Source organism: Pseudoliparis swirei, chromosome 17, assembly GCF_029220125.1.
Source record: "Pseudoliparis swirei isolate HS2019 ecotype Mariana Trench chromosome 17, NWPU_hadal_v1, whole genome shotgun sequence".
Classification (NCBI taxonomy): Eukaryota; Metazoa; Chordata; class Actinopteri; order Perciformes; family Liparidae; genus Pseudoliparis; species Pseudoliparis swirei.
In genome coordinates, this window is record NC_079404.1 from 13,983,434 (window position 1) to 14,002,769 (window position 19,336).

General features: G+C 43.6%; 1 protein-coding gene across 2 annotated transcripts; it reads left to right on the forward strand.

The window, feature by feature from the left end:
- Positions 1 to 1,565: 1,565 nt before the first annotated feature.
- efemp1 (EGF containing fibulin extracellular matrix protein 1) lies at positions 1,566 to 18,577 on the forward strand. Of its 2 annotated transcripts, none has more exons than XM_056435523.1 (11): positions 1,566 to 1,704; positions 2,308 to 2,411; positions 2,608 to 2,653; positions 2,861 to 3,157; positions 13,648 to 13,770; positions 13,919 to 14,038; positions 14,910 to 15,029; positions 15,188 to 15,307; positions 16,065 to 16,191; positions 16,280 to 16,472; positions 16,699 to 18,577. In XM_056435523.1, the coding sequence occupies exons 2-11, from the start codon at positions 2,331 to 2,333 to the stop codon at positions 16,858 to 16,860; spliced, it is 1,389 nt and encodes a 462-aa protein (XP_056291498.1). In that variant the 5' UTR covers positions 1,566 to 1,704; positions 2,308 to 2,330; the 3' UTR covers positions 16,861 to 18,577. The 2 variants fall into 2 exon arrangements, with proteins under 2 accessions (XP_056291498.1, XP_056291499.1); XM_056435524.1 differs by having other exon boundaries at positions 1,566 to 1,694.
- The last annotated feature ends 759 nt before the right edge of the window (positions 18,578 to 19,336 follow it).

The window sequence follows — 19,336 nt, forward strand, 5'->3', positions numbered from 1 at the left end:
TCCATGCGAGAAATTGCAAAGAAACTGAAAATTTCCGACAGCGGTGTGTTCTACTCCCTTCAGAGAACAGCACAAACGGGCTCTAACCAGAGCCGAAAGAGAAGTGGGAGGCCCCGGTGCACAACTCAGCAAGAAGACAAGTACATTAGAGTCTCTAGTTTGAGAAATAGACGCCTCACAGGTCCTCAACTGGCAGCTTCTTTAAATGGTACCCGCAAAACGCCAGTGTCAACGTCGACAGTGAAGAGGCGACTCCAGGATGCTGGCCTTCTAGGCAGAGTGGCAAAGAAAAAGCCATATCTGAGACTGGCCAATAAAAGAGAAGATTGGTATGGGCAAAAGAACACAGGCATTGGACAGAGGAAGATTGGAAAAAGGTGTTCTGGACAGATGAATCCAAGTTTGAGGTGTTTGGATCACACAGAAGAACATTTGTGAGATGCAGAACAGGTGAAAAGATGCTGGAAGAGTGCCTGACACCATCTGTCAAGCATGGTGGAGGTAATGTGATGGTCTGGGGCTGCTTTGGTGCTGGTAAAGTGGGAGATTTGTACCAGGTAAAAGGGATTTTAAATAAGGAAGGCTATCACTCCATTTTGCAACGCCATGCCATATCCTGTGGGAAGCGCTTGATTGGAGCCAATTTCCTCCTCCAACAGGACAACGACCCAAAGCACACCTCCACATTGTGCAAGAACTATTTAGGGAAGAAGCAGGCAGCTGGTATGCTGTCTGTAATGGAGTGGCCAGCACAGTCACCAGATCTCAACCCCATTGAGCTGTTGTGGGAGCAGCTTGACCGTATGGTCCGCAAGAAGTGCCCATCAAGCCAATCCAACTTGTGGCAGGTGCTTCAGGAAGCGTAGGGTGACATTTCAACAGATTACCTCAACAAATTAACAGCTAGAATGCCAAAGGTTTGCAATGCTGTAATTGCTGCAAAAGGAGCATTCTTTGACGAAAGCAAAGTTTGAAGAAAAAAGATTAATACTTCAAATACAAATCATTATTTCTAACCTTGTCAATGTCTTGACTATATTTTCTATACATTTTGCAACTCATTTGATAAATAAAAGTGTGAGTTTTCATGGAAAACACGAAATTGTCTGGGTGATCCCAAACTTGTGAACGGTAGTGTACACACACATGCATACACATACATATCCCCCACAGCATGACCGGGTATGCAAGCCCAAACTCCAACAGTCATTGAAGCTCCTTCTTAAAAAACATGCAGAAATGGTGTAAGCCTATATAAAAATAAACAAGGGCCATCACTTTAAACTCCCTACAGTAGTGTTCAAAGAACACTGGTAGGCTACAATGAACATATTTTCTGGAGCTTAATTAAATAACCTATATATGTGCAATAAATTATAGGTTGGCGGTGTCTCATAATGATTACCTGAATTTATCACTAGTCATCAGTCCATAGAGGGAGCCACTGTAGCCTGCTGATCGTTTACTGCTCCCCGGTGAGAGAGAAACCCGGAGCTCAACCTGCCCGGTACACCGCCCCCAGCATGTCATACTTTTAGAGCCGCATGTTCATCACAAGTGTTGCTTGCACTCCTCCAACGACCTAACATCCACTGCACCGTTTGCAGTCTGCTACCCGCGCACTCTCGGCTTGCGACTGAATAATAAACCGGGGACGTTTCCTTCAGCGCGCCAGGAGAGTTGGAGATCCGCAGGTAATTGCAGGTACGTCTCCAAGGCGCGACGGGATGACTGCACACAGCACGGCGCTCTAATCATTCACACTCTTTGAACGGCTCTCATTGTTATCCAATGGGAGCCGTTCAAAGAGTGTGAATGTTGAAACAAGTTAAACTAAATCTGCAGTAGCGCTTGTTTCTGGTGTAGCTCGCTTGTTGTCAGGGACTCGAGCAGTAACAAGTGTTTCTGAAAACAAAACAGAATCATATTTTATCGGTCAGATTGTTAAATTAGACATGTTTTGTGCAAATAGCTAATTTTACTCAACATTAGCACTGCATGGCTGATTGAGTCGTTCATTTTCCTGACACTGACTGACACAGGAGGGCATGTTTACGCACGATCTTTACGCGTATTACGCACTAATCCTTTTGGAGAAAAACAGCAGAAAAACACTTCACTTAGTTGCAGTCGCAGATTTGGCTGGAGCGGTGCCAACATAAACATCACGCCAGCAGCGGGAGATGTTGGGACTCGTTAAGCAATGCCATCAATTATGTAATAGCTGGTATTAAAACTTGAAGGCTTGTCAAGCGAAAAATGATCTTGCACGCTCTATCCATTTGGTTCCTCTGCATCTCGTTACAGTGCTGCTCCCACGTTTGGTCGACATGCTGGGGATCTGCGTGTGTCTTTGTGCGGTGTTCACACACGTCCTCTCTCAGGAGGCTGAGGAGCCGGTCTTCTACACAGTGAGTGAGATATTTTTTTTTATCAGTCTGTGTTTTTCTGTGTAGGTTTAACACAACCTGGCATGCTGGGGATGCTGTGTACGATTAGCTGATGGAGACATCAGGGTTCATGCGTGTATTGTTATGATATGATGTTGATAAAAATGAAAGGACACTCAAATATGTATAATTTCAAATAATGATCTGTCCTTCACAGTGCACTGAAGGGTATGAGTATGACAGAGTCAGAGAGCAGTGCCGAGGTGAGAAATGTTAAGTATTAGTTATCATATATTAGGGCATCTTATCATGCTTAATTTGTTTACATGTGTGTTTATTTTTCCTATATTTTCAACTCAGCTTAATTTGAGTTTTAACATTAACATTTTAACCAATTGCAATAATTCCACCACACTTAATGTCAGATGTAATGTCTTTCTATCTCCCTGTCTTATGGTTTCCCCTGTCAGACATCGACGAGTGTGCTTTGTTAGACGATGCCTGCAAAGGAGGGATGCAGTGTATCAACCACTTTGGTGGATACCTGTGCCTCCCCAAGAGCGCCGTCATCTATATCAGTAAGGATGGCGAGCAAGTGCCGCTGCCAGGATCTGACCCTCCTGCCCCTGCTGTCCCTGCTGTCCCTGCCGCTCCACCAAGCCAGCCTTTGCTCCCATGGTCTCCAGGCAACACGGGGGTCTCTCAACCCAGTCTGACCATCCGCTGTACATCCGGATACACTGCAGATGAGCAGAACCTCTGCAGAGGTAAGAGCAGCTGCCCAGGGACTCCTCCCTCTCTTGGTTCGGCTACAAGATGATACAAAATATCAAAGTAACTTGAAAAACGAGCCTTTAATTTTGTATGGCTTTACACCAACACATGGAGACGGATCCTCTTATCTCAGCAAGTGGTGTTGACAAGACCCCCAGGAGAGAAATAGGAGTCTGTCAGCAGGAGAGGAGGTGTAACCACAACATATAGTACAAAAGTGATGTCTGCCACACTCTCCATTAAAAAAGTTATTTCTGTTCTTTCATCTAGCAGAATTTGAAGTGCAATGTGTAAGATATATCTGGCTTCATGCTACAAACAAATAGGGGGCAGCATTTCACCTCTGCTTCTGGGTCCATTCAATCTAAATTCTTCAGGGCAAGAATAAGTAAATTCAACTAAACTGCTAAAACTCTGAGAGCCTGTCAGAATAAGACTTTTATCTCTCAATCTTTACATGTGGAGTCAGCCTTTGGTTTATGTTAGCCACCTTTGAACTTACTGTGCCACTAACCGGGGACCGTAGATATGATCATGTGTTTACTGGATGAAATCCAAAGGGGCAGACACTAGAACATGACTCATATTTTCGCTTGAGCCGCTTGGCGGGAAGCAGATATCTGTAACTCAACCAGAGCGCTAAGAGACACAGCGGGAGGTTAGAATGCCCCTTCCTGATGTTAGGTCAAAGACTTCTTCTATCTATTGTGTTGCGGAGATAATATGTAGTAATCTATGACATAACTTCAACCCTGTGACCTTTTCACATCCTGTTGATAATTCATTTTAGGTCATTTTTTAATGCTTTAAACTGAGATTCTGTGAGAAGTGCTTAATATCTCCTGAATATCAGTAGTATGCTTTTGTTGCTCTTGGCAAGATCTAGTGCTGCTGCATGGAAGAATGTGTCTGAATGTGTCTCTAGCAGGGCCAAGCAGGTATTTGATAATTACTTGCTAACGACTTTAGAGCCTCAATAAGCAGAGCTTCAAAGGTGAACTGTTCATCTGTCTGACAGTCATCAACAGCTAAACCATGCGTAGCTGCCAGATGTGTTGCAAGCTTCTCAGCTTCTCTCACTGGGATGTATTCTAAAATCTTAGACATTATGGTTTGAGGTCATTTGCTTCTGGGGCAAATCAAGGAGACCTTTATAATATAGTAGCGAGTTCTGATCTCACATATGGCCAGTAGACCTTCGGGAGATCGTCCCCTGAGATGGGACCAGTTTGAGACTTAGGTCTCTGCAGACAATTGTGTGGGTGTGATCTTGTGCTTGGGCAAGACTCTTTGATCTTCACAAATGGGGAGTGGTTTGAAGATTACATTTTCACACAATACACACCCAAACACACACACACACACACCAGTGCTCTTCACTGCTTTGTGCCAGATGCAGCTGCACCTGAGAGAGAATCTCTGATACTCGTAAACCCGCTCTAGCTTTTCCCTCGCCATCTCTTTTGGTCTGTGAGAGGTCGGGATGGTGAGTGTGCATATGTAGGGTCAGCTGTGTAAATATAATGTACGGTGCCGTAAATGTGATGTGTTCGGTAGTCAGGAGCTTCTCTTGCCAGTAGGCAGATGTATGTGGTCAGGCTTGTGGTCACAAAGCTGCAGTAAAAGTAACACATTTGATTTTTTATGTTTTATATGTTTCTCAGAATTGGAACCCAATTAGATCTTATTAGAGTGTGAAACATGGCAGCATATCAGCTAAAGTAACCACATAAGCAAGCTGGCATGGGTTTAATACTTCATTTGCTGGCGTGCCGTTTCAGTGCATGGGCTAAACAAAGATAGGCTGTTGATGTCCGCGTTATTGCTTTGAAATGACTGGAGCTTTAACTTGAAGGCGTCTCGTGGGCGTATGTGTCTGTTGATGGAGTGAAATAATCTTTGTTTACATCAGTTTCTGGTTTCTCTGTCATTACCTTTAACTCGCTACAATGAGCCAATTGTTCTCGGACACAGAATTGTCTTTTCTCTTTTTTGGGTACACAGTGGCTGTTTTGCACAGCGACGTATGCGAGCGAAGGAGTTCCCATCAACTTTCAAATGGGGGGAAACCTCAGTGTATCAAATAGCGCTTACATCAGGCTCCTTCACTGCTAACTCGCCACTCTGTGAAGGAAACCTCAAGTGTTGAGTCAGGTGGGGCAAAGAGGAGGATGAAAGGATGACTGACTAAATAAGAGCACTGGCCAAGTCGGGTTGTACCAACGTCATGGGTTGTGCTATTGCTGAGTTTCTTTGGTGACTTAATGCTGAGTGTGTGGAGAATAATAGAGAGATTATCCAAATACCCTGGAAAAGAAATGAAGCCAATTTTCCAGAGCACAACATAATTTGTTAGGAAAACAGTTTCTAAAACAAAAATGTTTCTCTCGTGCACTCTTCTTTACGCCGATTAAAAGCGAAAAACAAATCCCCAAATGATATGTACACTTCAACACCATTTTTTAAAGTTTTTAAACAAAGCTTTAATATTCAATCCCATGTTTGCGAATGGGCAACGAAGCTCTTCGACCCTGAGCGTGAACATGAGCCGAAGTTTGTGTTGTTGCAGTGACACATCGGGGAAGTTGGCGCACAACTCCAGCCACACGGAGACACTGAACCTTTACTGTATGTGTGACAGCTTAATGATGCCCCACATTTCCATGACCTCCCCCCACCCTCCAAACACACACACACACACACACACACACACACACACACACACACATACTAACTGTGTTTACCGCCATGAGATGCCTACAAGTGGCTTGTTGTAGTCATATGCATATTAACTCTTATTTACAGCAGAGGTGAGATAAATAAAATAAAATAAATATACACTTTTATTAATCCCCAAGGGGAAATTAGTTCTCTGCATTTAACCCATCCTTAGTTATTAAGGAGCAGTGGGCTGCAGTGAAGCGCCCGGGAAGCAACTGGGGGTTCAGTGCCTTGCTCAAGGACACTTCGACTTGCAACTAATGGGGAGAGCGGGGATCGAACCGACAACCTTGCGGTTGCAGGACGGCCCTCTTATACCCCACTGAGCTACAGCCGCCCGAGATCACTTCCTCCTTGAAATGAAGGTCGTCCATCAAACACTGTATTCAGTGGCTTCAGGGATATCACTTTGGCCAGAGAGAATGAGACATATCATGTTTTACAAGTCCTGGGTTTACTTATATTTCATGTCTCAATTAGATACTAATGGGCGGCAGTATGAGGCATGAAAGGACATGCCACTCCTGTTTACCTGTCTGGTTTCCTGAGGTCATGCAGGCCACATTATCAACGACATGCTTGACTGATTTCAGCTACGTCCGGACGCTCTTCACCTGCAGGGAAATCTTTTCCAACTCTGTTCTACGAAGGCCGTTAATCCTTGTGTGACAGGGAACGTGTGTACTTTTCCGAACAAGGCAGAGTGCATGCAATAACATTTTTCCACACAGATGCAATGCACTTGGGAGGAATATCTCTGGAATGTCAGTGGTGGTTGCTTTTTTCTGTTTGCTCCCATCTTTTGTGATGGTAGGAATTACTCACCACCTTTGACAGATAAGCATCGGATCGATCTGCGAGGAGCAGGAATGCAGAGAGCAGAACAAGCAGAGAAAGCACAGCGAGACGCTGCTGCACGATTTTACCTCTGCAGTTTATACTCTACAGCTCCACGAGTTGTCATTTAATCCTGGCATTTGCACTTGAAGAAACAAGCCCCGTCCACCCAGTCTTTGCTCTTCCACCGACAATGTAAAAAGATGTGAGGATATGTTACCCTGTTAGTATTTGTTTCCCCTAAATCAAAGATAAGCAACACCGATTTGTTGCACAGAGAAGGAAGACTTAAACACCGAGGTGAATGTGACACCTTGAAATCATCCTGCTCTGCTTTTGTTGAGGAAGTGGGATCAAACACAAGCGGAGCCACTTTGTTTAGGGTTACTCAGACAAGAAGACACCTGAGGCACACCTTTGTACCTGTTGAACCCTCCTATTACCAGCTAAGCTTTCGTCTTCCACCTGCTCTCAGACTGATGATTTGCACTGTCCTGATTCAGTGTGTCTTCACCATGTGATCTTCCTGGTGCCCTACACTATGATCTTAGGATCCGACTCAACATTGAACCCGTTACGCTGCAGTTTCAGCGTCGCTGCTCGACGCCTTCAAGGAATGGCGATGTTGGAGTACCTCAATGGTACTCTATGTTTATGTTAAAAAAGTAGAACAAATAAATCAATTGTTAAATAATCACCATTACCAGATGTTCAAACTAATCGATATCTGAATCAGACTCAAACATCAAGTAGTTGTCATGTCTTAAAGTCAGTACTACTAATCAAAAGATTTCTGGTTTTCAGAACTCACTTTCTACAAGTCAGAAAACCGGTTGATGTTGCCACTCCTGAGTTTCTGATAAAGAAGTTCCCAATTCTTTAATTATTTTTTAATTAATATATGTACATTGACATCAGTGTCTCCATGGCAAGAAACACCTTTGTCGATTACATCTTAAAACATCGACTACACGAGAAGTCTTGAAACCGATGTCAGAGAATGACTTTCAGCCGTGTTTTAATGGCTTTAACATGGCGACTGTATGTTAAAGCTTCCTCACACTGCCAGAAAAGACCTTTCAGGCTCTCTGAGTCCAATCCAACGATCCAGCGGGCGGCCCCTCCGTGGGCCTGTGCAGTGTTCCTGTCCAGGATGCTGTTATTGCTGCTGGCTCCTTGCTGCCATCACATCAACGATGGCAGAGAGGAGCTGGGGGGGGGGGGGGGGGGTCAGCTTTGCCGTGCCTCCTCAGTGTAAGTGCTTGATGTTGTTGTTATTATTCTCCCTGAGGTCGGTGCCTGTCCAACGGCCAGCTGCTTCCTCCTCTGATGCGCTCACATGTGTTGCTCTTTCCGTTTACCTCATGATGGAAAGGGACACAGGGCGGCTATAAATCACTATTGCGCTCAGCTGTGTGACACTCGCATGCGATCGCAGGGTTCGTGTTACTCACACTGTTTCCCCTTTGATGCATATTTTCACACTTCTATTTCCACCATATTTTCAGGTTTCATTCCTTCCACGCCACAAATTATCTCTGAAGGCCGAGAATGGCCGCCACGGTGTTACCACGGACGTGTCAGGTGGGCAGAGTGATGGTCTTCACACTGAATAGCAGGAGAGTTGCTCAGCACTTCTAGATATCTTTCAGAGTAACAGGAAGGATTATTATCAGTCAGGAATGTAGCTGGCACACTGGACGGATTTTCAAGAATGTCAAGACTCTGCCCGACCTTTAGAAGAGTGTGGAACAAACTCACAAATCAGTTAGTAAGTGTCAGCACGACGAAAACTCCTGTTCCTACTGAACAATGAGAGCGATGAGAGGGGAATCTTGGGAGTGGTACGAATAGCAAGAGCATGGAAATATGTCATGCCATAATACAGAGAGAAATACACAGAATATAAGGTGAGAGTGTCTTGAATTCTTTGATTTCTTATCTGCCTTGTGTTTGGACTTGCTTTGAAAGGGAAACACTACCACTCCCATTTGTCCTGAGGTCTTGTTCAAGCTGGTAATGGATAGCTGCATTTCACACATTCACATTGCAGAGAGAATTATACATTAAAACAACGTGCGGTGCAGCAATTGCCAGCATTGCTGATTTTAAGGTGTTTAAAGGTTAAGCAAAATCAAACGCTCAGGGGCTGGTGTATAACATGCTAGTAAATTTGACGTTGTGAAATTTTATGGGCTATTAACGTTGCACATCTTACCCCCTGCTGTCCTTAATATTGAATTAACCAATAATCAGAGGGAAAAATAGATGCTGTCCAACAGCAGGATGACTCCAACTGTTCTTTGGAACAGCTCCTGCTTTCCATTGCAGTGGTTCAACAAGACTAAATGCTCTCAGGTGATAATTACAACAAGCCCTATCATGTCGGTTTGAATGTGGAGCCAATAACACATTGTTCTGAATTCTAGCCAAACAAATTTTAAGTTCCCGCTTTGGACACATATGCTGTTTCTTCCTCAGCCATATGCATGCAGTATCACACCAAACATCTCTTCAGGGTGTATCACTCCATTCTGTTAAACATTGTAAAAGGCCATTTAATGTTCGAGCACCTCAAACAGGACCTCTGATGCACACACACACCCACTCGTCCATTACACACACTCTCACATTCTTTGAGCTGCCGCCATCCCCGTTACTCCCCCAACTCCCACAAGGCATTTAGAATTAATCTCCCTGAAAAACAAGGAGTTTTTAACTCTGACATCACATATGCACACACGGTCATAAATCTAACTTCAAATCTTAAAAAGCCCTTTTTTGTTTTTTAAAAAAAGTTGGAAAAAAAGACTTCCACCCTTTCTCCTCATTCCTTCCTTCCACATCCTCCACTCTGCCGCTGGACAGCCTTATCTCTCCCTGTGATGTTACAGCAGGCTCGATTCTCAGAGGAAACTTGTAAGCTGTGTTAACTAAATTCTGACCTCAGGGAACAGAGTCACTTCTCCCCACACACATGTGATGGTAACATCTGTATATGGACTGTACTGGATGCGTTGAGCTGTGGAGGCTTTATGGGACCGAAGAGCCAGTCCGTGTGGGATGCTCTCCCATCCCACCTACACACACACACACACACACACACACACACACACACACACACGCACACACACACACACGCACACAAACTTGTGTAGAACTCTTTTTGGCAGCGTCTTAAAGGTTTAGTGACAGAGTAGCAGTAACCACAAGATATTCTCGTGAATGAACCTTTGGATTGCATTCAGCACATATGCTTTCATTTAAAGCTCTCCAAGCTTTCTTAAAGGGGGTGAGAGTGACTCTGACTTTTCCGTACACAGAACGTCTTGAGGAGCATTGCTGCATTGTCCACATTTAAACAATGTACAGCTTGCCATGTGCAGTTACTTCAAACCCACAATTAGTTTCTACACCTGATGTAGGAGAGTGGTGGAACTTGATCCAGCTGCATATGGCTGCCCTGCACCAGCGACACCTTGTTTGATGGATTCTGGCACTCCCAAGTCTCCAAGGTACTCTGTGGCATGAACGTTGTTTGCCTCGTGCCAGTCAATGCATGTCAAAATCCTTCCAGGTGCACCTGATGTAATTTGGGTTGCCAACAATGTCCAAAAGCGAGAGAAAATGCTGCTCTCAGAAACGTATTCGTATCGTAGTCCACGTATTGAGGCCACAAGTGGACCAGCTCTGGCTCAAATGTTGTCACACAATTCAATCTGAACAAAGCTGAATGTGCCAACTGCAATTAGTCCAACTGCTGCATATCTGATCTGGCAATAATGCTGCAGAAAATAATTGCTTACCAATGGATTGCTCACTGTCCAAACAATAACAACACTGAGAAGTGAAAACAAACTCAAATGTGAACCAAGCGATCCGTACCCATTAAGAAGCTCTGAAACTTAGCGGCACTAGTTGCGTGGCTCGAGGAATGGCTATGTTGGTTTTGGTCAATGTCTCAACAACTAGTTGATCAATTGCCATGAATTCTTTTGAAATGTCACTGATGGTTGTTCAGTGCCCCTCGGCGTCGGATACCAACGTACGGAGGCACCCTTCAGCGTCTGTATGCGCCGTAAACCCACCCACGTCACGATCAGATGCCCATCTTTCTATGAAGATGGACGTTTATTTTGAAAGAACACTAAACTAAAACATGATTCGTGTCACTTCAAAACCTGTCTGGAAGAATACTTGGAGCATCATACTTTTAAGTTAAGGGCTCCTGACGGGTGTCGGTATTTGACGAGTTGGGAGCGAGCGTGTGTTGGACCTGAGGAGACTGAGTTTCAAGATGAACTGTCATAACTTTGGTGAATCTCTGACCTTTTATCATGATTCTATCCTGTAGATCTATAAACCTGCAAAAATTATGACCATCATCTTGTGTTTAGAGCTTATTAGTAAATGTTTGCACGCTAAGTCTTGCTAATTTATCACCGACATGACATAACAAAATCCGAACATTTCCCCGGCATCACAGTTTGATTGTCTGCTTCTCGGCACCATGAAAACGTCAAAACTTAATTTTATCGGGAATTCAGAGTCTCGGGCGTGTGTTGTCTGAATGTATTGCCAGAAGGCAGGGCATTTCCAGTTCCAATGAATCACCAAATTCCTCCAGTAAGTAGGCGTGGTTGGGATTCACAGGGATTTGATCCCGGCTTCAACTATTTGTTGGCATTCATTTAAGTTTTTCATTGATATACGGGATTTCACAATTTTGTTCTTTGACAAACGCGTTATCATGTTATAATTTAAAGGTGAGCTGGTGGTTTACATTCATTAGCTTTGGAAGCTACCTGTCAAGGCTAATGCTATGTGGCTTGTGTATGGTTGTGTTCTCGAGACACTTATCTGCACCTTCAAACTAAAGCATGGATAAGTTGTTTTTACATATATTTATTGACATGAATATAATGTATTACGAACTGAATGGATGATGTTAGACAGTATTGGTATTGTTACAGAAACAGATGCAACTTAATATTTAAATCTCTATAAATAATGCATAAAATCAAATCTGTTGTGTGGATGTACTTACACGCCACATGGGGACATATATATGATCTATTATACGAGATAGATCTCTTGGTCTAAGATGTCAAATCTGTACGGTAGTGAGCCACAGCTTTTTAACAGCCATGTTATGATATGATATGATATGATATGATATTCCTTTATTCGTCGCACAGTTATTAGCCATCCCATAGTGTGACGCTGTTGTGATCCAAGCATATTGAACCCTCAGTTGCACCCCGGGGGCTTCACTGCAGCGCACTGCTCCTTAATAACTAAGGATGGGTCAAATGCAGAGAAGAATTTCCCTACAGGTATAAATAAAAGTGTACATTTCTTTCTTTCTTTCTTTCTCACTGTGCTCCGTGAGAGTTTAGCATATGTTAGCGTTCTTCCCTTTCCTCTCTTTAAGAAGACAGCTTACCTTCTGTGCCACTTTTTTTTTCAGTGGCTCTTCCACATTAAATCGAGCCGATTTCTAACCGGCTCCAGTTCCACTGGATGGTGGCATTTCGGGCATTTAGGGCACTTGAGGTTGAGCTTTCCAGCTGAGTCCACATTTCATGGACAACGTCCTGGAGGATATAAGATAAGATCTAAACTGATCCTCACTGGGTAAATGTGTTTTTTGCGATACTGCAGAACATAATTGAATACAGATATGTACAGAAAGTATGATTATAATATCAGTTTGACATATCTGTGCAGGGGGAGCAAGTTATGCCTTCCTGCACTTATTTCAATGGTTTGATTGCTACATTTGACTCTTTTGATCGTGGCGTGTTTTCTTTGAGTATCATTGTCTCAGGGGCATTTATTGCATCAACTCCCTGCAGGAGGGATAATGCAATAATATCTGTCAGCAAAGAGTTCAGCTTTTCCACTCAGGTTCTTCTGACTATTGTGAGGCTACGCATGTGTCAAACACCAATGCTTTCAGAACCCCCCTTCTTTTCTTTTGTGCGTGTGTGTTATTGAGGATAACTGTCTGTTGTGCTATTAAACTGAAGCCCACTGGCTGTCTGCATATGATGAGCTGTGTCAGACCACCCAAGAGGACTGCTGGTGGGCCCACAGGGATGAGAGTATACAGTACGGGCCTATTTGTGTGGGGGAAGATGGAAGACGGAAGAAAAAAAAGGGGCAGTTACAGTGAACAGGCCTTTTTTTAAGAGGCTTTGGCTCCAAACAAACCAAAATTGAGAATGTGTTTGCATGTTTAAGATCAAAAGTAAAATGTCACCCATGCTGCTGTTGTTTATTTTAACCAGAGCTTCTAATAGTTTTTGGAAGTTTTACACCTTATCATCTCCTTATTTTCCCACTTTAATATTTGTAACATTTGAGTTTGCATCTCTGAAATAAAATTATTATTAAGTTGGTGATAAATGTGCAGAGTTGTTTACAGTATATATATTTCTCACTGCAGTAAAAATGGGTGACTTTGATTTGGGAAATCTAGTTATAAATAAAAGTTATTCATGATGAAGGATAGAAAAATGGATTTTGAGTTTTGAGTTGATGGATGATTGATGAGAGAGCAAAGCAATGTTAGAAAGCACATGAGTTATCATTTAAGCTCTCTCTCTTTCTCCTTCACACACACACACACACACACACAACCCCCTTCAAAGAGCTGTCCTGTTAGCAGAAGATATGATCTGTGTTTTCACCCAGAGCTGCTGAATAAAAGCCCTTTTTATTCTCCGTGTGAACGTGTGTGTTTCTGCCCATGTGTGAGACGTGATGGTGTCAGTGATCACAGCTTTTTACTATCCGTTTGAACGCAGTTCACACATCACAGATCACAGAGCACATAGAGCCCAGACATGTTGCTTTGTCTGCCACATGTTCCTGCGTACAGGAGGCATTGACAGAGTCTGTGTTTGTGTGTTTATTGCAGACATAGATGAATGTGCGACAGGTCGACACACTTGTGGTCCCGAACAGACGTGCTACAACACTAGAGGCTCCTACACCTGCCAGTGTCTTCCAGGCTTCCAGAAGAACGGAGACCACTGTGCAGGTGAGTGGTTGACGCAAAACATACTCTCTCTTTGTGCTTTATCACATAATCAAAACTGGTACAGAGCCTTTGAAATGGTTCCTGTATTGTCTTTTATCAACTGACTTTCTCTGCAATGTTGCTGACTGCTTTGTTTCTGTCCCTGCAGACAGAGACGAGTGCGCCCTGACCCACTACTGCATGCACAGATGTGTGAACACGCAGGGCTCTTACTACTGCGAGTGCAACGCAGGTCACAAGGTGGCCAGCAACAACCACAGCTGTGTTGGTAAGGCGCTGAAAAGCCACGTTTAGTCATGTGCTAATGTGTACAACAGTGCTTTGTCATTTAGTGACAGCTTGTCAGACATTCTGTGTTGGCCGGCTGATTTTCTATAAATCTGGACACCTGTTGTTACTTAAAGCGTTTATTATAATAATCATAATTAATTACCGCTTTAGTGTACAAACAAGCAGAACAAAACCACATACTACACGGGCAAAGGAAAGCCACGTGTATACTTGATAACACATGAAGTGCCATTAATAAAAATACATGAATAAAACATTTATTAAGTCAAGTTATAATCAGGTAGATGCAGAGAAGTGCGGTGTAATACACAGCTCAGGGATGTCAGCTCAGGTTTAGCTCAACAAAGTCTGACTTTGTCGCTCTCATACCTTTTTTAAGATCAGGAATAGCTTCAACAAAACAAATTGTACACGAGCTGTTTTTATGTCTGGAAGCTCAGAGCTATCGTGAGATTGAACATGCGCAACCTGAACCCCCACAGTCCTGCAGAAGTCAAGGGAAGTTATTGAGCATGTTGTGTGTTGGGATGCAGAGCTGAAGCACATTTAGAAATCCATCAAAACACACGACTGGTTCCCAGTCAAACTGAAACGTGTATGTTTGTTTTCCTTGTTATTTTTTAAGTCTAATTCCAGGTTTATTACATCTTGGGTCTTACTGACATAATGCTGGCCATCATTTATATCCATTGTGATGATAACATTGCATTCATCTTACTAACCTTAGCCGTTAACATGGTGACTACTGCAAGGCCATTATATTGGATTGAGGACCATGCTCCAAGTTATGATAAACCAGAACTCTCCATATTAACTCCAAGTATGTAACACATCTGCTTTTGTTCCAGATGTGAATGAATGTGATGTGGAGAATCCCTGTCAGCACCACTGCTACAACCTGATTGGCTCCTTTCTCTGCCAGTGTGAACGGGGCTATGAGCTGGCACAGGACACTGTCTCTTGCCAAGGTGAACACACACACACACACACAAACACACACACACACACACATACACACACAGTATATACACAGTACAAAACCATGCATCCCAGGCCCAGTGGTCTGCATGCACTGCCTTCTGCTGATTATCTCATGTATATTTGTGTGTGCATATTCTCTGTGCAGATATTGATGAATGCAGCTTCTCCAGCTACATGTGTCAGTACCAGTGTGTTAACAGTCCAGGAAGTTACTCCTGTGAGTGTCCAGAAGGATACCAGCTCCAGGGAAACAGAGTGTGTCAAGGTACTGCAGTACTTAATTTATCTATATCACCCTCATCTCTGTTTTTACAGACAACTAAGTTATTCTTCTCCCTTGCCTCTCCTCATCACTTTTAAGAGGAACGTCATCATTCCTGCTATCAGCCACTACTCTATCCCTCACGCAGGAATGAAAGACACTTTCTACCAGTACTGTCATAAAAATAATTCAGAGGTTAGGCAAAACGAATTCAACAACGTTGTGTTGCCTCACTAAGCCACATCTGTGAATGTATATGCATGATGTTGGTTTCTTAAAGTAGATTCATATGAAGCTCGGGCGCCCGCTCAAAGGGAGAGCTGTTATTTCTTCCTCTCCCCCTCGGTCAGGTGCAGGCTTTATAGAGAGAGCCATGAATCCGGCCAGTTGTGTCAGATGGACCTGATGGGGAAGAATCCAGATTGCTGTGCCAGAAATAGCCATGTGGTCTGGGGCATGTTTGATGGGGTTATGTTCATGGTGCTGCCATTGGGCCTGTGTGGGGTTACATCAGGGGTTTCCCTCTGCTACAGATCTGCAGACTTTCTTCTTTCACCTCCACAGCTGCTGGAAATGCAGCTACAACTCTAAAAACACAGTTCCCAAATTGTACATGTCCTGAACTTTGACTGTTTTCACAGCTCTGTCTCATGAAGCGTGTAGAGTTGTGTGTGTTTTGGGATAAAAGCATTTACATCCAGCTACTTTTGACTACTCATTTTCTTTTTCTCTCTCTCTCGGTCACCCTGCCAATCACAAGAAATAAATGAGTGTGAGACGGGGACCCATAACTGCCACGATGATGAAATGTGCTGGAACTATTACGGAGGCTTTCGCTGCTATCCCAGAGATCCCTGTGAGGCACCTTATGCCAAAACCTCTGAAAAGTCAGTAAACATCACCCAGCTCTTTGGTTTCACTATCAGCGGTGCGGCCAGTTTCACGGAGATTGTTTTAATTGTTGTGTGTTTGCAGCCGCTGTATCTGCCGGTCTCAGGCAGACTGCCAGGGTCTCCCACCATCAATCGTCTACAAGTACATGAGCATCCAGGCGGACCGGACGGTGCCAGCAGACGTCTTCCAGATTCAGGCCACCAACATGTACGCCAACACACAGAACACCTTCAGGGTCAAGGCGGGGAATGAGGGGGCAGAATTCTTCCTGCGGGTAAGTCAATGAGAAATGTTATTTTGTCATTGCATGAAAAGCTGGAGGAAGATGTCAGCAGGTGATAATGATAACTAGTCCAGTACCGTGATGCTGTCAACATCTGCAGTGCTAACATTAGCCTGCTGTTTGTCTCCTGCTTATGTTAAACTGTCAAAAAGAAGGAAAGAAAAGTGATATATCTGTATTTATATTCTAAATATTGACGGATTATGTTTCCCTGCAGCGCTCCAGCAACGTGAGTGCCATGCTGGTGCTAACCAAGTCTCTGTCAGGCCCCAGGGAGTACATCGTGGACCTGGAGATGGTCACTCACCATATGACCATGAACTACCGCTCCAGTTCTCTGCTCCGGCTCACCATCATAGTCGGGCCCTACGCCTTCTGAAAGCCGCGACCCCCAGCAGCCCACATAAGTCTGGTTCAGCAAACATAGCAGTGTAACACAGCAGATGCCTGCATAACATAGCCTACTGTACAGTTTCATACAATACAACATATAACATAAGCTGTCCCAGACTCATACAAAAGTTCCAATAGGCTTGCTCATGACAGCCCAGCCCGTGCTGTAATGTAACCACTGGGCATATTTTTCTCTCAAGGTGCTGGGAAGCGTTGTAATGAAGGGTTGTCATGTCCTGAGAAAGCACACACTGTTTTTCATCCACAGCACTTAACATTCAAATATTTCTCATCTTTAAAGTTTACAACACTTTTTTTTTTTACTTTAAGTGCCTGAAGTGGGCGTACGAAAGATAAGAAATATGTTGGATGTAGGCATTTTTACTTTTGCTGCTTCCATATTAAACAAACAACTGGAAACAGAGCAGTGGCCCTCAGGAAAAGAGGCCTAGTGGACACACATCCAAACGGTGATGGATTTCTGATGCAGCTGTACTTGCGTGTATCCCTTTGTTTCAGACCAGAACTCCTTTCAATAACCTGTGTATGCATCAATGAAGCGCTCTGTTGTAAGAAAGAGAGACAAAATCATATTTTCTATATTAATGTACATGACAAATATCCAGTATGAGCAGCTTTTGATACAAAGATAATTGACTGAGCTTTTGTTGATAAATGTAGTCGGGGTTAGTGCTGCTGCACCACGCTGTTTGTGCAAGTTTCTGTATAGATTGGCTCATGATTAATCATTTCCAGAGAAGCCCAGAACAGTTCAGAGGTGGAATGGGAGAGTTAGTTGAGAGAGAACTAAACTTTACATGACGACAGGCTTGATGCTCGTAGACCTTAGAGTGAAGTCTTGTACATACCAAGGTAACAAACCTTTGTGTGTGTGTGTGTGTGTGTGTGTGTGCGCGCGTGTGTGTGTGCGTCTGTGTGTGTGCCTGCGAGCAAGTGAAAGTGTGAAACACAGATGGGAGTCAGGGAAAGAGTGAGAAAGAGCTTGTTTGTGCCCTCAGATTTAGTGGATGTGCTTGAGCTGTTTGTGCGTTTCCGTGATGCCCTCCTCGCAGACCTCGGTCACAGAGGCCATGACAGAGTTTCTTTTTTTGTGTTAAACCCGAGAACACGCACAGGAAATGGCGGCTTTCATAACACACCTCGGCCAATAGACCGCTCACTGGTGCCATTCTCCAGAGGAACAGCTGGGCTTTCTCATGTCGACCCCGGTCAAGAAGTCACACTGGCACCAGGCTCGCTTACGTGATACACATAATCACAGTGCTTTGCCCTGGAGCCGGTTTCATGTGTGACACAGGGGATTATTAAAGTGTAAATACAATGCCAGCACACTTTTGGCAGTATGAGAAATCTTTCACTACCTGCTTTGCCTTTCGTGACTGCGTGTCGGCTCTGGCTTATTGCTGAAACACTGTACACTGCAGGCACTGAAAACCACACTGAAGACCAACATGTTGTCGCCACTTCAAGTGTAGAAAGTTGTCCATCTGTTCATCATTCATAGGGCCTGAGAGGTAAAAACAATGTAACACTAATGTTATCATTCATGCTGTCAAGACTTCCTTCACTGAAATGCCTTAATGTTTTTCTCTTCTATTTAAAATATATATTTTTGTCATATGTATCTTATATTGATTGTACTCTGAAGAGCATTGTTGAATAAAATATGATGGATAAATGGGGCTATGTTGTTGTGTTTTTCCTTTCTATTCAACAGCTTGTTTGAAAGAGAGAAACAACAAATACAAACTGCACTGCGCCCGTACCAAAGGGAACACGATCTGACTTCATATACAGGAATGGAAAATGCAGCGGGTGTGTGAAATGCTCCGCTGCTCTTCCAATGCTTTGGGGAAAATGTGAGGATGATTTCATATTAATATAACAATGATAAATGCAGTGAAAAATGATGCCCTAGCCTTCATATCCATCTTGTTTACAGAGATCGAGAGGGGATGTAGTTATATAGTATGTTGAGTCAATGTGTGCTGAGGGACAAATGTGAAGCCTGCACACACACACACACACACACACACACACACAACATATTTAGATGTGAAATTGGTTGGGAGGGGTTTTATGGTAAGTTGTTACTCAATCATTCTGCTGTCTAGAGCTTTAGTCCGAGCAGCGTTGGGACGTGTAAGATGATCCCTGATGTGTCATTGTTCCCCTAACCCCGCCTTCAGCTCGCGCTCATTGGGGATCTTTGTTTTTGCTGTCCGTGCATGATTCAACCCCCAGCAGAAAACATTGCTCACCAACCTTTTTTCAACCATGTGCTGAACTTTTACAGTTCCTTGTTCTTGGTTAATAAACCACTCAGGGTAAAGCTAATTCAATTAATCTCTCCACGTGTAGCTTGACATTTCATTAATTGTCGTTAGATTTATTAAGATGACCTCAGCCAGAGTCATTGGATGAAGATCACAGAGAAGGAA

Coding starts and splice junctions, on each gene's coding strand:
- efemp1 (XM_056435523.1), top strand. CDS start 2,331: ATGCTGGGGATCTGCGTGTGTCTTTGTGCGGTGTTCACACACGTCCTC. Junction 2,412..2,607: donor AGGAGCCGGTCTTCTACACA/GTGAGTGAGATA, acceptor TGTCCTTCACAG/TGCACTGAAGGGTATGAGTA. Junction 14,039..14,909: donor CAACAACCACAGCTGTGTTG/GTAAGGCGCTGA, acceptor CTTTTGTTCCAG/ATGTGAATGAATGTGATGTG.